Source organism: Bactrocera dorsalis, chromosome 1 (assembly GCF_023373825.1).
Source record: "Bactrocera dorsalis isolate Fly_Bdor chromosome 1, ASM2337382v1, whole genome shotgun sequence".
Classification (NCBI taxonomy): Eukaryota; Metazoa; Arthropoda; class Insecta; order Diptera; family Tephritidae; genus Bactrocera; species Bactrocera dorsalis.
The window spans coordinates 99,519,232-99,542,972 of NC_064303.1; the positions used below are offsets into that span (position 1 = coordinate 99,519,232).

General features: G+C 37.0%; 2 protein-coding genes across 6 annotated transcripts in view; both read left to right on the forward strand.

Moving 5' to 3' along the window:
- LOC105227806 (probable serine/threonine-protein kinase DDB_G0282963) overlaps positions 1 to 23,741 on the forward strand; it is a 97,545-nt gene that overhangs the window by 40,512 nt on the left and 33,292 nt on the right. For 3 of the 5 annotated variants that reach the window (XM_049446770.1, XM_049446768.1, XM_049446773.1), the window contains one exon: positions 20,703 to 22,056. In XM_049446770.1, coding sequence (XP_049302727.1) covers positions 22,002 to 22,056 — 55 coding nt within the window. In that variant the 5' untranslated portion in view covers positions 20,703 to 22,001. Of the gene's footprint in view, positions 1 to 17,433; positions 17,554 to 17,634; positions 17,755 to 20,702; positions 22,057 to 23,741 lie in introns of those variants that run through there. The other 2 variants (XM_049446769.1, XM_049446772.1) reach the window with 2 other exon arrangements.
- LOC125778112 (signal transducer and activator of transcription C-like) lies at positions 8,491 to 21,960 on the forward strand. Its single transcript, XM_049454472.1, has 2 exons — positions 8,491 to 8,495; positions 20,907 to 21,960. Exons 1-2 carry the CDS (start codon positions 8,491 to 8,493, stop codon positions 21,958 to 21,960), a joined length of 1,059 nt encoding a protein of 352 aa, XP_049310429.1.

Below are 23,741 nucleotides of genomic sequence, written 5' to 3' on the forward strand. Positions count from 1 at the left end.
CGTTAACGAAATATTTAACGCCTCTATGAGGAAAATAATTTATGACCATTAGAACTACTTGTTTACGTAATACCTTTAAACTTCGTCGCATGATGATTTTTTAACATCCGAGTTAATTGTTAATTAAGATTTGGGTAAATAGACTATTTCTGACAATTTGTTCTGGGAATAAGAAATTGGATATCTCTTTGTTATCATTCCAAAGAACTTTACTTGGCATTTATTTTTCGCAGATTATCTCTTCCAAATAATGGCCGCGGTTACGTCTCAGATGATCCATCTGTTGAGTTCAATTTTCGATTACTCGTTCGAGCATTACGAGTGGTAACTGGAGAATGACACGAGCGATGTTTTGCTCCGAGGCCTGAATCAAAGCGGTATTGTGCGCATAGACTTTAGACTTTACATATCCCCACAGGAAAAAGTCTAACGGTGTGATATCACACGATCTTAGTATCCAAAACTTGAAATTATCTTCTCGCCGAAGTGTTCTCTCACTAAATCCATTCATTGATGCGATGTATGGGAGGTAGTGCCGTCTTTTTGAAACCAAAGAAACCAAAGTCGCCGAGATCACCAGCCCATCCTCAACGTATCCGCAGCAGAAAATTGATAAACCCATAAACAAAATTTAATGCAAGTTCTTTGCTCAACAAATTTCGACATCGCAAAAAACGAAAAACTCACTTTTAGCAGCTCACAAAACGACACGTATCTCAAACATTAATGAATATTTTGACATGAAATTTGACATAAATGTGACTGACAGTACTACCAACCTAAAAAAATAATAATTCTCCAAATCCTTCGACGCGCGCAGTTTAAATTCAAATGCCACCTTATCACCGCTTACAGACTTCCCTTTGAAGATATAAGTCTAAAACAGCTAATTACGTAGCCTTGGCTACCAAACGAGCGGCATTATTAGCTAATCATCATGTACTCATACAATACTATTAGCCATATTATTTAACCATAGCAAACGGATCCGTATATGCCAACAGCCATTTTACATATTCGTATAAATTTTATTTGTTATCTCATCTCCGCTAAAAGCTATTTTATGTTTTTCATCAACATTGCACACTTTAAACGCTAAACGCTGGCTTCCTTGCAATTTAGCTGGCCGTAATTTGCATACCTTAAACGTTTTCTTGCAATTTGCCACACATCTTAACTCAGTGGAATGACGTAATTCGCTTATTTGTACCTGCTTAAGGTCATCTCGTTTGATGAAAGTGGCTTTTTGTGCTGACTTTGCTTAAATGGAAAATCGCACAACTCCGCATTTGAAATCTAAACTGGCGATGCACGCTGTGTGCATTGTTTATAATGCCGCTTATCTACATACATAAATACATATATGTGTGTTTTAGTTGTTGCTAGTAGTTAACTGCTTATATATTTATTTACATACATAGATATGTGATGTGGTTGCGCGAATAGTGTAGGAATTAATGAGTGTACACACCCACTCGCTGTTGGCGTCGGCGCGCTCACTTTGTTGCTGTCGCCGTTGTTGTTGTTCTTGTTGTTGTTGTGCGCGCATTAGTCAGACTGTGTGATTTGTTTTAATTTCATTGAAATACATATAAATATTTGTGTTCTTTTAAATGATTGGCGTTCGCGCATATGTAGCGATGAGCAATATTACTAATTAATAGTTAGAGACACTGAGTGAAGTCATTTTATGCATGAATAAAAATAAATATATTTTTGACAGTTTTTGTGATTTTCACGTAGCTATTTCTACAGGGTTTTCAAATAAGAGTGATATGTTAAAAAAAACCGATCGATGCAGTTAAGTTCTGAATATACTTATGTATATTATATATAGGTGGGTTAATTGAGTAGTCCAATGAGCCACCCATAGACCAGTTTTGGTCCTTTGCGATACCAGATGGAGTTCCTTAGCAGTTTATTCGCCACTAATATCGATAAAAGCGGAGATAGCACTCTACCTTGCAGAGTACCCCTACAGACTTATTCTGCTCTTATCCTTCTAGAGATAAAGAGACTTCTAGTCGAGTGTTGTATAGCAGGATCAACATCTGTAACTGACTGCATACTATTCAGAATAGATTCCGCAGAGACATTGGTTACCACACAAGGAAAGTCCAGAAATGCTACAGAAGTGTTTTCCTTATATTGAAGAATCCTTTCGAGTACTTTTTCCACTAAATTAAGTCGTATGCCATAAATAGTGCATTCTGTATTGGCTTCTAGAGATTCAAGATGGTCTAGCTTATTGCTAAAGACCAAGAACTGTAAATAATCCCACAAGAAGTAGTCTATTGATGTTAAATCACAACTTCTTGGAAGCCATTCAATACATATCACAATTTCTTGAAATATTTGAATTTCCAAACCTTTCTCGCAATAGTTCGCTTGTTGCACGTGCTGTGTGACACGTAGCCCCGTCTTGTTGGAACCAGATGTTCAGAAACAAATTCTTCCAATTGCGGCCATAAAAAATTGGTTATCATCGATATATACCGCTCTCCGTTGACAGTAGCGGTGGCACCAGCTTAATTTCGAAAAAAATACGGACCGATGATTCCGCCAAACCCAAAACTACACCAAACTGTCAATTTAGGTGAAAGTAATGCTTGCTCATGAATAATTTGTGAGTTTTCAACGCACTAGAATCGACTTTTCTGTTTGCTTCTAAGCCAAATCAGCAAATTCACGACATTTACGGTGGTCCAGTTTATGAATGAGCACAATTTTATATTACATTTATAACAACAGCGCGCCAGTCATTTCTTCTTTTCGCAATGGGGTGCCAAGCCAGGTCCTTCTCCACCTGATCTCTCTGACGGAGAGGAGCTCTTCCTCTTCCTCTACTTTCACCGGCAGATATTGAAACGAAAACCTTCAAAGCTGGAGTGTTCTCTTCCATCCCGACAATCCATGGAGTCATGTGTAGAAATTCACTTTATTGAGAAAAATTCTTTGGCTTCCATTCGCTTAGGAGTTCTCAGAAACGATTCTTTAACGTATGGCTCAAGCAGTTCACGATTTCCGGTCTTAGACCAAGTATCTTCTGGGTGGCCAAAAGAAGGTGAGCTTAAGTGGGAAGACGAGTCGTCCCTCCCCAGGATTGTGCGCTGGGTTTTGTGACACGCCACGTAAAAAGCGCCACCAATGAAAATGAAAAAAACAACACAATCATATTACCCTTATTGGAAAACTCGGTATTTAGAAACATCTGATCAAATTTGACCCGGATTGAAAAAAAACTACACCTACCCTTATTGGAAAACTCGTTATTTAGATAAATATACCACCTGATCAAATTTGACCCGGACTGAAAAAACTACATTTTCACGTATCTTTATCAACGTCTTTGAAATAAGCTACTGAGCCAATACTTGCCAACACTTAATCCAATTTTTTCAGCTATCAAAATGCTTAGACAATATCATTTTAGCTCCTTTTATAAGCTTACTGTTTTATATTGATACCATTTCTAGCTTAAAATGTAACAAATTGTACCTTCATATTTGAATATTTGCCATAACAGAATTGTCAAAAAAAGTATAAATATATTGATTTCACTTTTCTTGAATTATTTTTGTATCTTTTGTGGAGCTTCCTAATTGCGTAACAGCAAGTTAAGCCATTAAGAAATTGCTTTATACTATACTTATCCGCATTCCTTCGTTGAAGTGTACCTAACTTCCATCAATCATTTTGAGCTGTGCCTCACTGCTGTTACCAGCAAACAAGTAAACGAGCAAACACAATTCAATTATTTACGTAGCAATGATTGATATCTCACCTAAATTCTCAGAAAAGCGCAAAAAAGTGCAAATAAATAAACAGACGAATTCATGCGTTATTAATATATTTGCTTTTCTTCGGGTCTACGCGGCGTATGAGTGACATTAATACACTTCTACATAATCGCATGCGATAAAAGTTACAAATGGCACTTGAATAACAGGCGTGTTGTGTTACACATCAATTTAGCACGTTATGACAGAGACATGTGTTTGTTGCAACACTCACACGCATACATATTTTAATACAAAAATATTATTTATTTTATATTTTATATATTTTCTGCACTTCATTTCATTTCTTCTTTCATTTCTATTGCACTTAGCATCAACTTGTTGCATAGTAGTTTAGTCAACATTCTCTCCATCGTATGACTATTTATTGCATTTATTTTCCTTTACTATGTTATATTATCTTTTCGTATTGCTTTTTAATTATAGCCCAGCTACGTCATATTAGAGCACTACGCTGATGACGCCATGCTTGTAAATATTCCATAGCCCTATAAATAGGCGTGAAAAAGAAACGCATTAGAATAGGAGTGTATGCACTCACAAACATACAATGTGTCAACAAATTGGCTGCGAGCCCACCATCATAGACCAAAAATAGCTTTCTGTCTTTCATATCGCATAGCGCGTTTCGTAAACATTGCTTTAGCGACCAGCCCATAATAATCACTTGTGTGTTTATTCAAACAATTGTATTTGCTGATTTGGCTGTGCCTCTGTTTTGAGTGCGATTGCCACGTTAATGTCAGTGTCAACGTTTGCTTTGTTTATCTTATCGGCGTATTGTATTATCTATCGCCACGGTATTTATACGCGTTTTTTAGATATATGTAAGAGACGTAGTGCGTCAAATATTGTATATGTAAAGAAAATGAATTTTTTGGAAAATATTATTGAAATTTCAAATAACATCACTTTTCATAAGTTCACAAGTGAAAGAAAAACGATATAATAGAAGCCACTCATATTGAACCAAATTTGGTTATAAAATAGTTTATTATGCATGATTTTGTATTTTAAGTGACAATATATCGTCACCTGAAATGCAAAATAACGTAACAACATTTTCGGAAACTTAAAGTGGCATGGATGAAACACGCAATAAAATAGAATATGAGTGAAAAAAAATTTTTAATATTGGTTAAAACTGGTTTATATCTGAGTGCAGAACCTGAAAATGTTAAACATATGTAATATGTATTATCTTTGTAATTTGAAGTGGTGAATCGTAATCAATAAGACACTCAATTTCGAATTTTTTGATGATACGTTATTTTTCATTTCACGTGACGATATGTATATATATATTTTTGGAGGACGCTGAAGCCAAGAAGCACTTAAGGGTGGGATAAGGTTTGTTTCGTCAAAGGAGACCTTTTTTCATGAATTTTTTTTTGAAAAAATTATTGCTGTAGATTTATTTTACTTATTATTATATGAAAGTACAACATTTGAAGGATACTTAAAAAAAGTTTTATCGAAAAATAGCGAGGAATAACGGATTTATCATCGATCTCTGCAGGCACTTCGAAAAGAAGTTTTTTTGCGGTGACCAGCCTACAGCATCACTGGATCATCTGAAACCAAAAAATCAAAATGCTTTCTTTAGTTTATTAGTTCATCTTTCAATTGACTCCGAGCTTTTTTTAATTTTTCAATTTTTGGTACAATTTTCCAGCCAAAACGACGATTTTAGACGAAAAAATCGACTTATTTGTTATTGTAAAATTGTTAGTAATTAAAATTTTTGGAAAAACTCGACGTCATTCGAGAGCTATATATATGTAGAATATTTGTACAAAATTTCGAAACGATCGATGGAGTAGTTTTTCTGTAGGCTGGTCACCGACTTTGAAAATGACATATTTGGGAAAATCGATTCAAAGTTCTCGCCGCTCAGCGCAGGTAGCTGGAAGGCGCGCAAACCTAAGTTAGAGGTACCGTTATTCAACCTGCTGTAACTTCGTTAGTTTTTCTCCGAATGACCTAAAACTTTAACACAATATTCTTGAGATGTTGATGGTTCAGAAAAAAAAAATAAAAAAATGGAAAAGAAGTTGTCATTCTAAGCAAAAAGATGCACCTTTAATAGAAAATCATGCCATCTCAATTTTTTAAGATACTTCACATACTGGCAGTTAACGGTCAATAAGAGCGCTACAAAAGTTTTTTTTTTAATTCACCGTTTGGGATACAATGAAATTCTTTATACCGGTGAATGTATATTCAATGCCATTATACGTATATGGACTACGATTTATTTTGCATGGCCACTACGGACACTCTTGCAGAAGCCCAGGCCCTGAACCCAATTTTCGACTGCTGTTATTTCACGTTCGATATTCGTACGAACTTCATCAATCGTCGCTGGCTTGTTGGCATAGACCATAGACTTGACATAGCCCCCACAAGAAATAGTCTAACATCGATCGAGTTGACCTATTGACTGGGCCATTTCGTGAATTAACCCATTCATCAAACTTGGTTTTCAATAAATCGATTAGGACATTCGCTGTGTGTCTTGTTGCGCTGTCCTGTTGCAACCACATATTGTCCAAGTCCATATCATCCAATTCGGACCAAAAATATTTGGTTATCATTGAGCGGTAGCGATTCCCATTCACAGTAACGTGCTGGTCTTGATTATCACGAAAAAAGTACGGTACAATCATACCGTCTGCGCATAAACCGCACCAAATCGTAATTTTTTCAGAATGCTATGGTGTTTCATGGAGTGCGTATAGATTGCTGCCTAACCAATAACGCATATTTTGCTTATTGACGAAGCCATTCAGCCAGAAATGAGCTTCATCGCTGAAAATGATTTTTCGATGAAAATCCGGATAATTTTCGAGTTGTTACTAAGCCCAATTCACGAACATACGACGGAAGTGGTGATCAAGCGGCTTCAATTCCTGCGACAATTTGATCTTGTAAGCATGTAGGCCGAGATCTTTTCGCAAAATTCGCCACCACGACGTCACAGAGATGCCCAACGCTTGAGAACGACGTGTGAGTGATTGAATTGGTTCTTCCTCAATTGATGCGCTAGCGGCAGCAATATTCTCAACACTACGGGCACTTTTTTGTCTTATTTAGCTCGGGAACATTTTGTACTGTACCTACGAATTTAAATTTTTCCACTAAACGCTCGATAGTTGATTTGACAGGAAGATTATGATTAAATTGGACGTAGCGCTCTTAAAGTTGAGGCCACTGACTCCGAATTTCGGTAGTAAATTTTTTAATTTCGACTCGTTGTTGGATCATACGAGTATATCTTTCTATGATGAAAAGGCAAACCTTACGGAAGAGAAGTGACAAAAGAACGGAAAAAAGATGGCGTCTTCTGTTGTCCCTATCGGTCTACTTTTGTAGCGTCTCTATTGAAAAATCATTATATAGAGCTATAACCTGAAATTTCAATACCGGAAACTGAAAGTCTAAAAAACTTTAAGCTGCTAGCTTCTTGAATATTTTCACAAAATATACAGTCATATAATTGTTAACGCTTGTGCATTCATTTATTTACATTTCGTTATCATACTTTCTGCTACATTAAAGACAGAAAAGTAATCCTATTTTGCTGCTCTCTTCAAGTTTTCATTCTGCCGCTTTATCATACAGCGCTGTTGTCAGTTTGGACATTAATTTCATTCTCGTGTTCTCACTTACGACATGAAAATTGCATTCAATTGTGTTGTTGTCTTCTCATCGGCTTCTAAACGCTAAATGGCTTACAATGTTTGACTAAAATTTCCTCTTATAAATAGCTGTACATATAAATATATATTGTATCTTTATTTGAACATTATTGCCCAATGGCTGAGTTCTGTCCTAATGCATTTAGTTAAAAGGGAAGATTTGCATATTTGACTTAATAGTTTTCTGTTGAATTGAATATTTTCCATTTTTTAAAAGATTTTGAGAACTCTCTCTTTAACAATGTCTAAAGTTAATATTGAATGTATCATATTTTTAGAAGATTTTGAAAACACTCTTAAAACCTGTATCCAGGCCTTGTTAAAATTTATGTTTGCATTTGGCTTCACCAATTTTGGTACCAAATCTGCTTCAAAAAAAACTTTTCTGAGTTTTTCAAAAATTTCAAGCGTTTTTGCCTTAACCTTAAAAAGTAATATTTTCCGTCTTTATGTTTACAATTCTCATCCGAGAACAATTAACAGCACAATTAAAATAATTTAAAAATCAATAAACTGCAAACTACGTTGTGAATTCATACAATTAATTCTGATTCCACACACTCATATTCAAACGGTATATCTCATAAAATCATCTGCCATAAATTATACAGTTATGCCACCATAATCACCTTCATTAATAGTACTCTCATGCACGCTCATCAACAATTTTGCGCTTTCTTAATTTTTCTTTTAGAAAAGAAATATTCAATTACATCATCTACGGGAAACGCACACACATACATACATAACCACCTAAATACGGACATACAATTTTCCAAACAATTACCTTTGAACACCGTCTCGTTTTCGTTGCACTCTTTTTGTGCTGGTGCTACTCGTATTTTGCTCGCTTGCTTTTCGTCTGCTTCTTGCCACCTACACTTTTCCATTCATTCGTTTACTTTTGTGTATTTCTTCTTTGAAAGGGAAATGTCAAGTTCGTTAAAAATATATGTAAGCCGTCCATAGCCGGTATTTGTAGGTCTAAAATGAGGTATGTGACAATGTGTGTGCCTTCATTAATTTGTGTATATTTCTAAGGTTGAGCAATAAGTAATTAAAAGCGAAAAAGTGACAAAGCAGTCGTTCTATACGAATATGTGCATATTTAGGTGTGTATTATTATTGTTGTGTAGGGTGTTGTGTAGGGATGGCAAAATCCGTCCACATCGAATTCTATATTATATATGTCACTCTTTTGACATACATATACCTATATAATTTGGCTACCACACCCGTTTAATAGATTTTCATTACTGACGAGGAGGTATCTTAGTAGCCTTGACCCTTTGATAGCACTGGATCAAATTTGAACCGGACTGACAATAAACAGATGTTATAATATAATACTTTATTATCGCTTTTAAAATAGACTAATGAGCCAATACAGCATGCCAACACTTAATCTAAATTTTCTATATAAAGAGTGATCCATATCGAGATTCCGTACTTTTATTAAAGAAAAAACACAGAAACTTCAAATTTAATGAGGAATGTTTATTATCATTCGAAAGAACACTCATTGGCTTTAATGTTTTGAAGATTATCTCTTTCAAATGCTGGCCGCGGCTATGTCTCAGATGATCCATCTGTTGAGTTAAATTTTCGAAGACTCGTTCGAGCATTTCGACTGGTAACTGGCCAATGACAGACGTGCTGTTTTGCCCCAAAGCCTGAATCGAAGCGGGATTGTTCGCTTAGACTTTGGAGTCTAAATATCTCCTCAGGAAAAAGTCTAACGGTGTGATATCACATGATCTTGGTGACCTATCGAGCGGCCCAAAACGTGAAATTATCTGCTCACTGAAGTGTTCTCTCAATAAATCCATTGATTGATGCGATGTGTGGAAAGTCACGTCGTCTTGTTGAAACCAAGTGTCGTCGAGACCACGAGCTTCAATTTCAGACATCAAATAGTCGGTTATCATGGCGCTATAATGGTTGTCATTGACAGTTACGCTCTCACTGTCATCATTTTTGAAGAAATATGGATCCACACACGGCCCACAAATCTTACCAAACCGTTGTTTTTTTTTGTTTTGGGTGAAGTGGCATTGCTTCAATCTCTTCAGGTTGCTCTTAGTCCCAAAAGCGGCAATTTTGCTTGTTTACATACCTATCGGTAGAAATTAATATAATCGCTAAACAAAATGTGGCTCGAAAACGTCGGATCTTTTTAGAACTTATCAAAAACTCATAGACCGAAGCGATGTCGGTTAGGAAAGGCAAGCGGCTTCAGTTCATGCACAGGCTGTATTTTGTATGCTTTCAATTTAGATCTCGACGTAAATGCGCCAAGTCGTACCATATGTCAGTCCGAGTTGCAGCGAACGGCGCTGAATCGACTCTTGTATGTGTATACGTGTATACTCTCAGTGGTCTATTTCGTCGAATATTATCCAATAATGAATGCTGGGTCTCAAGATGGGTGATGTTGTTGCGAATACCCGAGCGTTGTCAATTATATTGACCATAAGTTGAGCGAAGCGCGCTATACTCACTCTTTTCAGAGCATGAAATTTCATAATAAAGTTGAATGATTTGTAAACGTTGTTCAGACGTAAGACTTTCCATGACGAAGTGCCAAATACTAAACAAAAATAACGATCTGTCAAAAAAAGGTTATTGAAAAGAGTAGCTCTAATTGGATCACCTATTATAAAGCATTCGAATAGCGGTTACTCCTCGGCAGGCAATGTCAAACCTTTGATTGTATATCTAACATGACAAAGCTTATTAAATCTTTGTTAACCCTTTGTAAGGTGATTTAAACACATAGATTCCATAGATCATTTATTATACTCAAAATAAGATTATAAGCCTGACCAAGCATTAAAAAGAAATTGTAATTCTATAATTCGAAAAGAATGTTTTCCCAATTATTTCTTCAAGTTTATTTTAATTTCCATATCAAAATTAATATCTCTTGCCTTATATCACATAAATATAATCAGTTCGTGCACTACTGCCGGTACGCCTCATGCGGAAAGTCACATAAATGCAAATTTAACTGCCTTTTCACACAGAAATTGTCTTTGTATCTTTTATAGCGCTGCCATTGCCATTGTCATTGCCACTACTGCCATACCAGATTTTTTTATATATATTTTTTTTTAATTTTTATTCATATATTTTTTTATTTTTCTAAGTGCCTCCAGTTACCATATGGCTTGCTCTTTGATTGGCTGCCAGCCGATTCGCTTTTGGCTGCTGTAAATTATCTGCCCACAATGTTTGTCTCAAAAAGTAAATAAACGCCAATTGACAGCGCTCTGAGTTATTGCTGTGCGGAAAAAATAAACGCTTATCCAATGGTTAGCATGTGGGCTTCACTTCCTTCTGCCTTTTTTGGTTTAATATCTAACTACTTTCGAACACGCGCTATATATGTACGTAGTCGCGCTTTAGGTACCTTTTTCATTAGCAAGTCATGAGAATTTCTTTAGTGGGTTCGTACATACATACATACCGACATATATTCATATATGTATATAAGTATTCATATATGTATATATGCCAGTAGATTTATCTGTTTTGCTTGAATTTTCCTGTGCTCCCACACTTTGACACATTTTAGCTCTATAAATACATAGATACTAGCAACTGTCGGTTGCAGATCCATCACCGATCTGTCATTAAATGACCAATAATTTACACATACATACATACTATATATCTACATATCCATTCATTTAAAGCTGCTACTTTATCACTTCACAGAAACGATCACTTCTCAACCTGTTCTATTATTTTGCAATTTATTAATTTTTCATGTGTTCATCGGTCTTTAATGCCTTTTAACCATAAATTTATTTTTAAATTCTACACTTTATTGCGGTTCTTTATGTTTATTATGCATTGGCGTCATCAATTTGGTGTTGAATGTCTGTTTGTTGCGTTGAGTTGAGTTGACCACCTCATCACAGCATTACGAAAAAGGCAAGAGCGACTTAATGTCTGAGATATCTGTTAGCTGTTGGCAAATTGTTGTAATAATTTGTTGTTGATACCTACCGGTTTTTGCAGTCTTTGATGCTTTGCATATAATTTTATTTTTTGTATTTTTCTTTTCAAGCTTCATACAAATGAATTCATATGTTTATACTAATGTAATTGTAGATAAACGACTATGAGCAAAAGTTAGTAAGACTTTTAAAATACTTAATTTATTCTTCAAAACCTATGTGGTCACACTCAAAGTAGTCCCTTTTAGCCCAAATACACTTGCGCCAAGGTTTTTTTCAATTCGCGAAACAATTCTTAAAGTCAATTTCCGGAAAAGCCATCAATACGCCTAGCGATTAACATTTGATGTTTTCAATTGACTTAGAACGGTTTGCTGGGAGTGGCCGTTTGAGAGAATAGCCAGAAGTCACACCGAGCTAAATCAGCCGAATACAGTGTTTGCGATACGATATTGGTTGAAATTTTGGCGAAAAACTCGCGAAAAATCAATCCCGTAGTCGACGGTACATTCTCGTGGTGCAAAAACCAAGAGTTGACAACCCATAATTCCGACCTCTTTTTACGAATAGCTTCGCTCAAAGGACACATAACACTCAAATTGTATTCCTTGTTGACAGTTTGGCCGGTCGGAAGGAATTCGGCGTACACCGCACAGCGATAGCCGAAGAAAACTGTCAAAACACAACCTTGATTTTTGACTTGCTTTCACGTGGTTTTTTCGGCTTCTGCTCACCTTTGCACAATATTCGGCCGATTGATCGTATGTTTCCGAGTCGTAGACATAGATCCAAGTCTCATCGTCAGTAATAATACGTTTCATGACATCCTAGTAGTCGAAAAGCATTGTTTCACTGTAAACGCCACGCTGTTTTTGGAAAAAATTTAGTGATTTTGGAACCAATCACGCGTTCACTTTTCTTGTGCGCAAATGATCTTTCAAAATGGTTTTCACTGACCCTTCCTATATTCCAACTATGCCACTAAGTTCTCTTACTATTAATAGTCGATTCTCTAGAACTAATCTCTTTATTTTGGCTCACGTGTAATCCCACTTGGACTGATATGGAAGCTCGTCTGTTGTGATGCCCCGAACAACTGGGTATCAATAGGGTTGTCGCATATCAACAATAGCCTAGAGCTTGTCACGAATTTGTTGAATCGGCAAATATATAGTGCCAGCCAATTCGCTGGGTTCGTAAAAAGTATGGCAACCGAGATCTATTCTTAGTCTGGTGAAAGTGGCCCAGCGGAGAAAGTGTCTAGAGGTTTCCATCTCTTTTCCTCATTGTTTGTTTGACAAGTTGCTTCTTCCAAAATCTTTGGCCTCACCACTTGAGTTCAGATAACCGATCAATGGATCTTTTATGCTTCATTCTGAGCCAGAAGGCTTTCATAAGCCCATAAGTGTTGGTTGCTGACAAACGCTTGCCGAACTCGCGCGAAACCGGGAAAACCTTGGACAGGGTATAGGTGTTTTTAATGCAAGCTCGTCGCCTTCACAATTTTCGAATATTCTGTTGTGACCAGACACCCACACAAGTTTAATGTGGAATTAGCTGGATGCTCATACCAGTGAGGTCATGCACTCTTTGGGAAGCTTTGAGTTCATTGGCAGCAAGCTCAAGACCTGTATTACAGCTCTGTTATCGGAGTGGATGTAAACCTGCCTAAAAGAAGCCGCACTGTGGATAAGAACATCTACTGTTACCAAGAGTTGATTGAGAGCTCTCGACACCACTCTAACCATCGCCTTGAGCTTCGATCCATCCGTGAAAAAGCTTCCCTTTCTTTTCCAAAGACTCCGCCCGGGAGGTATATGGGCGGAGAAGATGTCGTTAGAAGTAGGTTCAGGGGTGCAGTCGAAGTAAGATGCCCCTCTCTGGGATCCGGTTCCCCGGAGTCTAACAGCAACATTCGCGACAATGCCCGCTATGTCCACGGGTACTATATGTAGAATGGCATTAAGTGCCATCCTTGGTGTTGTACGTTGTGCACCATTGATGCCAATGAGAACTCAGGTGATATGTTTTTGAAATTTCCATATCAAGTACTGGGTTACTATCGGGTTTGAATCGCTGCTAATCCAAGATCCAGAGTTAGACATTAGTAGCGAAAGATCTGATAAAAATCCCAACTTATTTCTTACATGTGAAAGTTTCTCATAAAATCTAACAGCCGTACGAAATTGCTTACACTTACATATCATAAATGTAAAGAGCAACTTGGACAAGCTGCTACTTGAGGCGTCAGGGTTACGTCATCGCCGACACGTTAAATTACTTTACAACATCTCTTTTAATACAGTATTATCTTCTTGCAACACTATTGCTATGCTATTTTGATCAACTTTTATATATGGTCACACAAGTAGCGCCAATTAACTTGAACCGATTAACGGCCAAACATTCGCTGTTTGGTTGCTTGACTCAGCTACATTCACAAACGTTTTAATAGCGTACTATTTTTTTACGCAAATAACGGCATTTTCGTTGTATTTTCAAAAATATGTGGACGCTGTATTACGATGATAAAGTTTTACTATTTCTGAAAAAGCGTAATTAGTAATCCATAAATAACCACAAATACGTCGCTTGTTCGATTGCCCAACTGTTTTGCGATTCCTGGAGTTATACTCAACTCTTTCTCTACTAAAGTTGCCATTTAAAAAAAATGTAAAAGCAATAAATTAAATAACTTTGTCATAACAGATCGCCACATTTTTCTGCAGAGAAGTAAAATTGAATTATTTTTTCTGACTTCTTCTTAAATAATAACAATAGAAAATACAACAAAAAATTGTTTGTGTACTCTACTGCCAATTGATCACAATTTCTTGAAACATTACTGTCAACACAGCATTTTTGTTATTTAATAATTACTTCTCAAAACTCATAAAAAGTTTGCGACGATAAAGTCAACACGCTTGCGAACACACGACTTAAAGATGAATGAATTAATTTTATTATGGCTCAAGCCAAAGCGATGAAGTTGGCTGATTTTGAAGAATAGCTTAGAAATCTCAAACCAACCACGGTCTGTAGTTTATAAAGGTTAGGCCTTATCAGATATAATGTAATATCTAATCGACTTCTACAGGGAAGAGCTGATATATTATTCTCAGAAACTTCATAAAAAAAATCATACTAAATGGTGCTTAGTTGAGGCACTCTCGGTTGTCCAATGACACAACTAATGATGGCTTGATAAAAGTGAAACTGCCCCGGAAGAAGGGACAGATTGACAGATGAACCGAAAAAACTATTCCATATACTATGTTCAAATAGATGGGACAGATTTGAAGATGCTTGTATCAACGAAATTTACATTAGCTGTCTTCAAATGGTCAAGAACTGAGGAGTATTTAATCGAAGAGAGTATATCATATACTAGTTGTTTTGGAATCGCCAAAATTTAGAGAGCATCCAATCGAACAAACTATACGAGATGTTCTAATAAATAGGCAGCATTTGTGTTACAACCCTACGCTAGCTTGTCTTTAGACGCGTGCGAAATTCTGCTACGAATCTTTTTTAGTCGAGAAATTATTACTTTTTCTCCTCAAAAACGTTGTAATAATCCCTTATTTTCGTTAAGTGATTGCGGCTATATTATATTAAAGTGGTATCAGCATACCTACTTGTACGAATTCATCTCGAGAATTTTGCTGTTGCCTTTAAATTTAATTTTTTGACAAGGGAGCAGCGGTAGAGCATACAGAAAGCGTGCGGAGAAATGGCGAATCGTACACTGTTATTGCTTTGTTCTCGCTATTGTAATCCACCGTAAAGAAACACATCGATGAATCTAATTAATTGATTAGAGAGACTTCAAAATTTGTAGGCCATTAAGTGAATTAATGGAAGTAATGTTATATGGCTAGGGCAGGTTTTCATCCTAATTTTAGCAGTTTTGGGCACAAAGCTGCACTGTTATTATGATGCAATTCAATTAAGGGATCGTTTCAGTGTGACCCTCCGAAAAATCACTATTTTTTTTTTTTTAAGTTTTTATGAAATTTGATAAAATGGCAGTTTGAACAAAAGGTATCGAATTTGGCCTTTTTTCAGTTTTTCGTAGAAAAAATAGAAAGATTTCAAAAAGAAGCTTCCATTGCATAGAGAATGATGTTAAAAATGTCCCCTCCAATTTTAACGAGATATCTTCAAAACTCTTCCTTTGATAGTGGAAACCGTTTTGAAAAACACCATTCTGAGAAAAACGCGTTTACAGATTGTCTCGCTCCGTTCCTCACTCTGATCCCTTTCTACTGGAAACGCTGTAGCGACCGTAAAATTTGAATTTCGATTTCAAAATTCGAGAGAATGTTTATTACAGTGTATACTATCCGAAAATGCAACAAAAAAACGATTTTTTTTTCGAAAATTTCGCACTAACACGATCCCTTAAGACAATTCATAGTATTTGCCGGTATATATGATATAAAGTCAACAGGAAGTTCAAAAATCTTTGTATTAGGTACATTGGGACTAAGGGAAGTATTGACCCGACTAAACACATTTTCGACATTGACCGATATTTTCGGCAAAAAGTCACCCATACGCACTGGGGTCGACTTATTCGCTATGTGGGGCTTGAACAGTTCTGGTCCGATTTTAACAATTTTAAGTCTCGAGATGGCACATCTCAAAGGCACTATTTATGCAAAGTTTTCTCCGAATATATTCGTTGGTAGATGATTTGTGTACCGGAAAGTGAAAGAATAATATGGAATTTAAAATTTTACTATATGGTGTGGCTGTAATCCCATTGTGCCCATTTCCACAATGTGTCATAGGATCGTCAGGATATACCAAATAGATACCGAATTTGATTGAAATTGGTCCAGTAGGTCGGGATATATGATATTTCACCTACATATGAACGTTGCCGCGGTCTTCGTTCAATTTTGATCCCGGCTCCTATAAAGCCCTTTTGTATCATTCTGGGTGTAAATTTAATGTTTTTCGTGCATTTTGTTATTGATTTATAGAAAGGTGAAAATTTTATGTGATATATTTGTAATTTAATGTAGTGGATCGTAAGCAATAAAAACTCATTCTCGAATTTTTCGAAGATACGTTGTTTTGCATTTTAGGTGAACATATGTATGTATAGCCCTATATCTAACTCGATTATTGATGATACAAGCAAATGTTAGGTGAACAAAATTATTATTGCTCTGTAGCAAGCATGTTGCAAGAGTATAAAAAAGTACACAAATTTGTTTACTGACTTGACTGCAGCTCTTCACTTCATTTACAAAACAAGAATGAAAGGTAAATTTTTGTGATTGTGAATTCCGTGCCGTTAAATCCATTATTATTATGAAGAAGAAGATTGCTATTCAGATAAATTTCTAATATTTCTATTAGCATACCTGCTTTCTACACTCGTTCTTTCAACGTTTATATGTACTCTCTCTATATACATATTTATATAGTTACTTATACGGGAAAAAGAATATACTTTTTGCTTCCACTCTAAACCATAAAATTAGAATATTTGTTGTTTTTTATTGTTTATTTTGCTGCTTTGCAAAAATCATTCTCAATTTGGTTATATTTCATATATATATACATATGTATATACATGCAAACATATATGTATTATATACAAAAGGAACTGAGTTTAATGTAGGTGGAAAAGCTTAGCCGCCGGCAGCGGCAACAACAATGCGTTAACCAGTCAAAACAAGCAGTCAAACGGCTAACTAATCGTAAAGTTTGTTGTTGAATTTATTTACATTTACTTTTTTTTACGCTCTTTGCCGCTCTTGTTGCTTTATTTTGCTCTGCTCTCCGTTGATACTTTCATGCATCTACACATACATACTCACTAAAGCATATTATATGCCATTTAGGTATTTGTATATTTGTTTGTAGAACTTTTGCAAGCGAAACTCAGCCCAACCGCGCTCGTTTGGATATTTCGAGCTTACGCTGCAGCCACAAAACTTTTCGTCGCCTCAACTGTTGTTTAGTTGAATTTCAGCTTCATCGCGTTGAACTTGAAATTCTTTTTTACATTTTAATTCGGTTAATTTTATGAAATTCTTTCGTTTTGTGGATTAACTGTTAATCGTGCATGTATGTACATTTGTAGCGGATATTGTTTTTAAAATTTTTTTGGTGCGCTTAATCTTCATACATACCAGACCCACTCATGTGGCTATCAGACTGTGTTGTTATGTTTTTTGTGTTGTGTGGTGTTTTTTCTGTTGGAATCAAAATCAGAAATATGTGCTCATTAATTATGCTTACATAGGTATATGCATACGTAAGCAACAGGTGTGTGCATATTTGCTTCGAAAGTATTTTTCTTTTTTTTTTTTTAGAAATTGTTTCTTTCGACAAAAGTAGTTGTAAAATTTTAATGAATGGTTGCGAACATTGAATTATAATTTATTGTTTGTGTAGTGAAAATAAATCAAGTCTAGAAAATATTATTTATAACTGTATTTAAAAGCCTGTTAATTTAGAATGTATAAGTGCTTAGTAGACCTGAGTAATAAATAAAGAACTTCTGTTTTCTGGAAAGCGTAAAGACTACTGGTACTAAGCTAAAGGCTCAAGATGCGATTTAACGCTGTTCCCTAGCATTCCGAAAATCTGATCAGTACGAGTGAACAAAGTGCACCTTGATAGTCTGGTATAATTTGATATTTAATTTTCTGGCTGCTCTAAAATATTAGACAGATTAAGAAGTTAAGTGAAAATGACGGTATACGAGCACATGGTTTGGGGATATGTTAAAAGCTTTTTTCTGCAAATACTATGTATCTTTTTATATGGTTCACAGTTTTTCATTACCTGTACCTCATTAGTTACCGATTTCCAATTGGGGGGTCCAACTAAAGGGTTTGGTAGGAAAAAATATATTACTTTTTCATAAGATGGATTTGATAATCTGTATCTCGCGTCACTGATAGCTGAGAGTGCGAATAGTTTACGGTTCAGTTACTGTAACAGCCAATCGCACGCAATTGTGGTTTTGTTTATTCCGTTCCTGTCATTTTGATGCCAAACATCTTCTCCTTCATCCTTCTGGAAGGCTGATTGTTGAAAATATCGACAAAATTATGGAAATTGTCGAGCTCGACAATCATATAAGCACAGTTTCGATTTAAAAATATACCAAATTCGGTGATATAACTAAAAAGCACACGATGAGAGAGCTGTGACTTGCTTACGTCCATTTAACATTTGCCAAACGCTAGCAAAGCCAGCAAAAGTCCACAAAAATACGTAGGTTGCCTTTAATATTTCGGGAGCCTTAGTGTTGTAATCCGGCAACTGACAACTTTATCGTAAAGTTTGACATTTTTGATGTTATACATACTCAGAACGTTTTGACATGCGGCCGCTATTTGTGTTGTTTACAGTAACTTAAAAAATTCATCTCGGCCAAAAAATGGAATTAAATCGCGCAAAAACTTTTCTAAAAAACTTTTGACGTGGCTTAACTCAGCAACAGTGCATCGATTAACTTATTTCAAATTTCGGTGATGAAGCTCCATCAAGGACAAGTGGATTGGTGAATTAAATCGAAAACGTAGATCACTTCAAGAATAATATTGTCGCCCAAAATCAGTTGTTTTTGTGGATCGTTATTTGTATAGCAATGTCGTTAAGTGACCTATCGTGCGAATGCGACAATTATAAGCATTAGTTGGACCGGCATTCAATATTGCATGGACATATGATTGTAGAAACATGTTTTGTAATTTGTTGATCAGAAATGTAAAAAAAACAAAAGAAAACGTAAAAGGATAGTGGATTTATGCGTATAAACTCGAAGGTAAACAGCAGTCAACTGTAAAAATATTCTTCTCACTTCCAAGCAAGTGGTTGCCTGTCGAAAACGTACCAGTAGAACAACGCAGGACAGTAGATTCTGAATTGTACACAAATATTTGTTTGTCAGTTGCCTTAAAATATCAAGAAAACTGACCACCAAGGTGAATCACTTTTTACCACGACAATGCGAGTTCTCACACATCGACTGAAACTGCACTTAAAACATCGATGCGATGAGTGATCCACCGTAAAGTCCTAACTTAGCACCGAACTATTTCGTTTTATTTCCCTGCGAAAAAAATTAACTCAGAGATCAACGCTTTTCGACACCTGAAGGGGCGGTTTATGCGTTTAGAATGTATATTTTGAAGATACCTCAATCTGAGTAGTAAAAGTATTTTGGCAATTGATTCAAACGCATGCAAAAATGTTTAGATTTTAATGACGAATATGGTATTTTGAAAACAATAAAGTGATTTTTGATGGTGAATATTTGTTTTTGATCTCTAATCCCGAAATATAAAAGGCAATCTACGCAGAAGATCTCAAATTAGACAAAACTTGGCTTGAAAGCTCATCAGGAATATAAACAAATGATAAATACCTACATATGACTTGAAAACTTAAGCAGTATATTAGGAGTATTGATTGACCGAGATCAATTTTCATATAAGCACTTTGTACTTTCTAACGTTTTTTTTACTTTGTTTTACGTTAAAAATCAAAAACTGAACCCAAACTTATGATTAGTACAAAGCTTTTGACCCTAGAATAGCGCTTTTCAGCTTGGAATCAGCTGAAAATAGTTAATGGGTCTTTGTTTCAGGTGAAGAAAAAGATAACAATGACTTTGGATGAACTTGAGCACTTTTTTTTGAGATTCGAAGGAATATTTATACTTAAAAGTCTTCTTAGCGTGCACTCGCCTTCTTTTAGTTGACCTCAGAACCTATTCAAATTAAGATAAAAAAGATTTTATATTTGTAAAATTTTATTTAAAAAAAAAAAACGGTGTTTTACAATGAGAAAGGTGTTTCAGACACTCGGGCCGTGATATGATGGGGGAAAATGTGTGACCGGTCGCTGTTGTTATCGAATGTGTGAGGGATCCCTTCGTAAGTCTTTTTATAAGGTGGTGTGGTTGGATTGTGGTTGGTGTACTTATGTAGAAGTAGTGTATAATGGGTACTGTATGTGAAGATTGCCTATCAGTGTTGTGAGTCTGAATCGATTTTGTATGCTGTGTGGTGTGTATGTTAAGGTCGGGGGATGAGGCTAATTTATTCAGCTAGCAATATATTGGTTGATAGGACTAAAAATACTGAAGTTGATAATTTTTTAAAATCTAATATTATTTAATTAAAAATATATTCAACATATATTAGTAATTAATTTAATAGAATAAAAATTTATAATTTTTTTTCCTCTTCTTCTTACAGACAATCTTCGAGGTGGTGCAGTGTTTATATTGAAAGTGACAAGTGATTCGTGAATAGTGTACAAAGCTAGTGAATGTGTAGTGCAATAAAAAATCATATAAGAGAGCAAACATAACCCTATAAATATACGCAAAACTACCGGAACAGCCAGCATATTAGTAGAGGGCACGAATAGCTCTTACCGCCATAACTCCTGCTCCGTAGTAACAGCGCAACGGCATCCCACGCCCAAAATAACCGTTGCAGCCCAACCAGCTGCAATCAAAATACAAATCGGCGTGTTATAGCACCCATCGTGCAACAAACACCACACGCGTCACCACCAAGTGGACGCGGTATACGCCATAACAATTCCCAGTCGCAGGTCTGTCGCGCTGTCGTGCGTTCAGCGAGAACACCCGAAAAGCGTCACTCGACAAATCAGTTGCTCAAACGCGATCGCTATTACTATCAGGTCAATCCGCAGACGCGTTGGTATACCATATATGAACGTGTGCCATACTTCCGTTGGGAGCCACGTTTGAGCGGCGTCTACAACAGTCCCTACCCACACTACATACATCTGCCGCAACAGCAGGGCCAACAAGGCGAAGACAAGGAGCATCACCTATTGCCATTGCCGCCACTCAAGCCGGATGAGGCACAATTGCCGCACTTGACGTCACTACTCGAAAAGGAGAATCACCAACAACAGTTGCAAGCACAACAATTGCAGCAGCAGGAAAAGTATACACAACAGGCTTTTCAGCAGCAACAGCATTTACAGCAACAACTGCATCTGTCACATCAGCAGCAGCAGTTGCAGCAAAAACATCAGCATCAGCAACACCAACAATCAATAATACAGCATCAGCAAGAAGTGCCGCAACAACAACAACAACACCAATTGCCACAGTCGCAATTTATTTATCCACAAGCATCTGCACTTGCAACGTCAGCAACCTACGACCCATACGACTATCACCAGTCAGCTGCACAGTCGCCGGTCACGCTCACACCCCCACCATCTCCGCCACAATATTCCCAGTTGCCTCCATATTCACAAACTGTGCAGTTGCCACCGTATACGCAGTCGCCTGCACAATTGCCACAGCCGCAATTAGTGCAATCTTCTCTATCGCCATCGCTGCCGGCATCGCAGTTGCCACCACAATACAGTCACAGCAGCAGCGCTGCAGAGCAACCACCAAATCTGCAATTCTACAATTGCAACTGTCACGGTACCTATTTGCCGTACGAGCAGCTGCCGCCAAACTAAGCGCATAAGCAACGTCTTGCCAACACACACACACACATAAGATGTTGGATGATGATAATAATGATTTGCTGGCTGCAGCTTCCGAAATACAACGCAGTGAGTTTGCATTTACCTTTTTTACCAATTTAGTATTTATGAAGATTATAACAGGCGACTTTAAAAAAGAGTTTAGATCTTATGAAAATATACTAGGCAAAGCTTTACCCAAAAGCCTTGTGCATACAATTTTCATTTTGCTAAATAGGAAAGATATTCGTTAATTATATCAGATATAAGAACCGTGAACAAGTTTTTCGACATTTCCTTCTGGGTGTTACAAACTAAATATGCCTTGTTCAGTGTATAAAAACTATAGAGAGCTCTTATACTTATAAAAATATTGCTAAACCGATTATAAAAATATTATTATTATATAATTGCGACCTAAGGTCTATTGTGCCCTCCACTATGTCACATAAATCCAGCATTCTGAACAATACCAGGAGACTGCTTAGTGCGTCTGTTGTGAACCCTATCCACGTAGATGGAACCTAGGGACTTGCCCTGTATAGAGCGCGACAAGGACACCGAATTTGTCTTGGGTGAGGTTGATCATTTTCAAGCTTGTACAATCCCATCAGCAGCTTGGCATAGCGCATCCTGCTATCAATGCTGTTCTCTCCCCACTCTCTCCTCCGTGCGAATCAGCTGCTTAAAAGTGTGGGACCCCACTGCAATGCATGGTTCTGGTCCCATCATCCTGAACGCTGCGGTAGAGCGGACTAGTTCGTGGGCCAGCTCATTGCCGGCTACCCCTTTATGCCCCGACACCAAGATTAGGTGTACCCGATTGCACACTGATATTCGATGCAGTCTTCCTATCCATTCCTCCACTAAAAGCGATTTAACCTCATACGCTGAGATCGCCTTTAGTTTCTTTTGACTATCGCTAAGTATAGCGATACGCTGGTTGCGATATTTCCGGTGGGGATTGAGTTCTGCGTACTGACTTATTGCAAAGACTTCTGCTGGAAAGATGTTCGGAAAACGTCCCATTGGTCAGTTGAGTATGCGGCCCCGTAATGCCTTCGAGCCGTCAGTGTACTGTACCTCTAGATAGTGTTGGTATGTCGAGCGTGGAGTCATTCCACACCGCCTTACTGAGAAGACCTCTAAAATGGTTTGTAAAGTTATTTCTTTTCGTAACGCCGTCCCTTTGGAAGAAGGGTCTGTGAAGTGTCTTCCCCTAGGGCTTTCGATTGTTGAGATGGCATTATCTTCCCTTTGCCGAAACCCTCACAGCATGGACAGCGCAGACACAGGCGACCCTTTGCAGCTTTGATTGTTGAAGGCCTAGCGAGGACTCATTGCCTTAGATGCCCAAGCAACCGCTCCATAAGTGACAATAGGGCTTATGATCATGATATACATCCATCTTATAATACCTGGCTTGCAGCCCCAGGATCTGGCGGTTAGACGTCTGCGTATCATGAGTGCCTTAGTGGCTTTGGGTAGTGTTAAATTCATATGCCTACTCCATCGTAAGATTGAGTCTAATGTGATGCCAAGGAATTTGATCTCTTTAGACACCTCCAACCCCCTGCCACCCTTGTGTTAGGGGCCTCAAGCCCGGAAGAGATCTCCCCTTAGTAAAAGGGACCACGGTTGTATTTGCCGGCCGTTTTGCGCCAACCCTTTCCTAGTCTCAAGTTCCTTTTTAAACTATGTCCTAGAGCGTGTTCTCAAATTTGTCTTGCACCATTATGACAATGTCATCGACGTACCCTTGGCATCGAATCCCA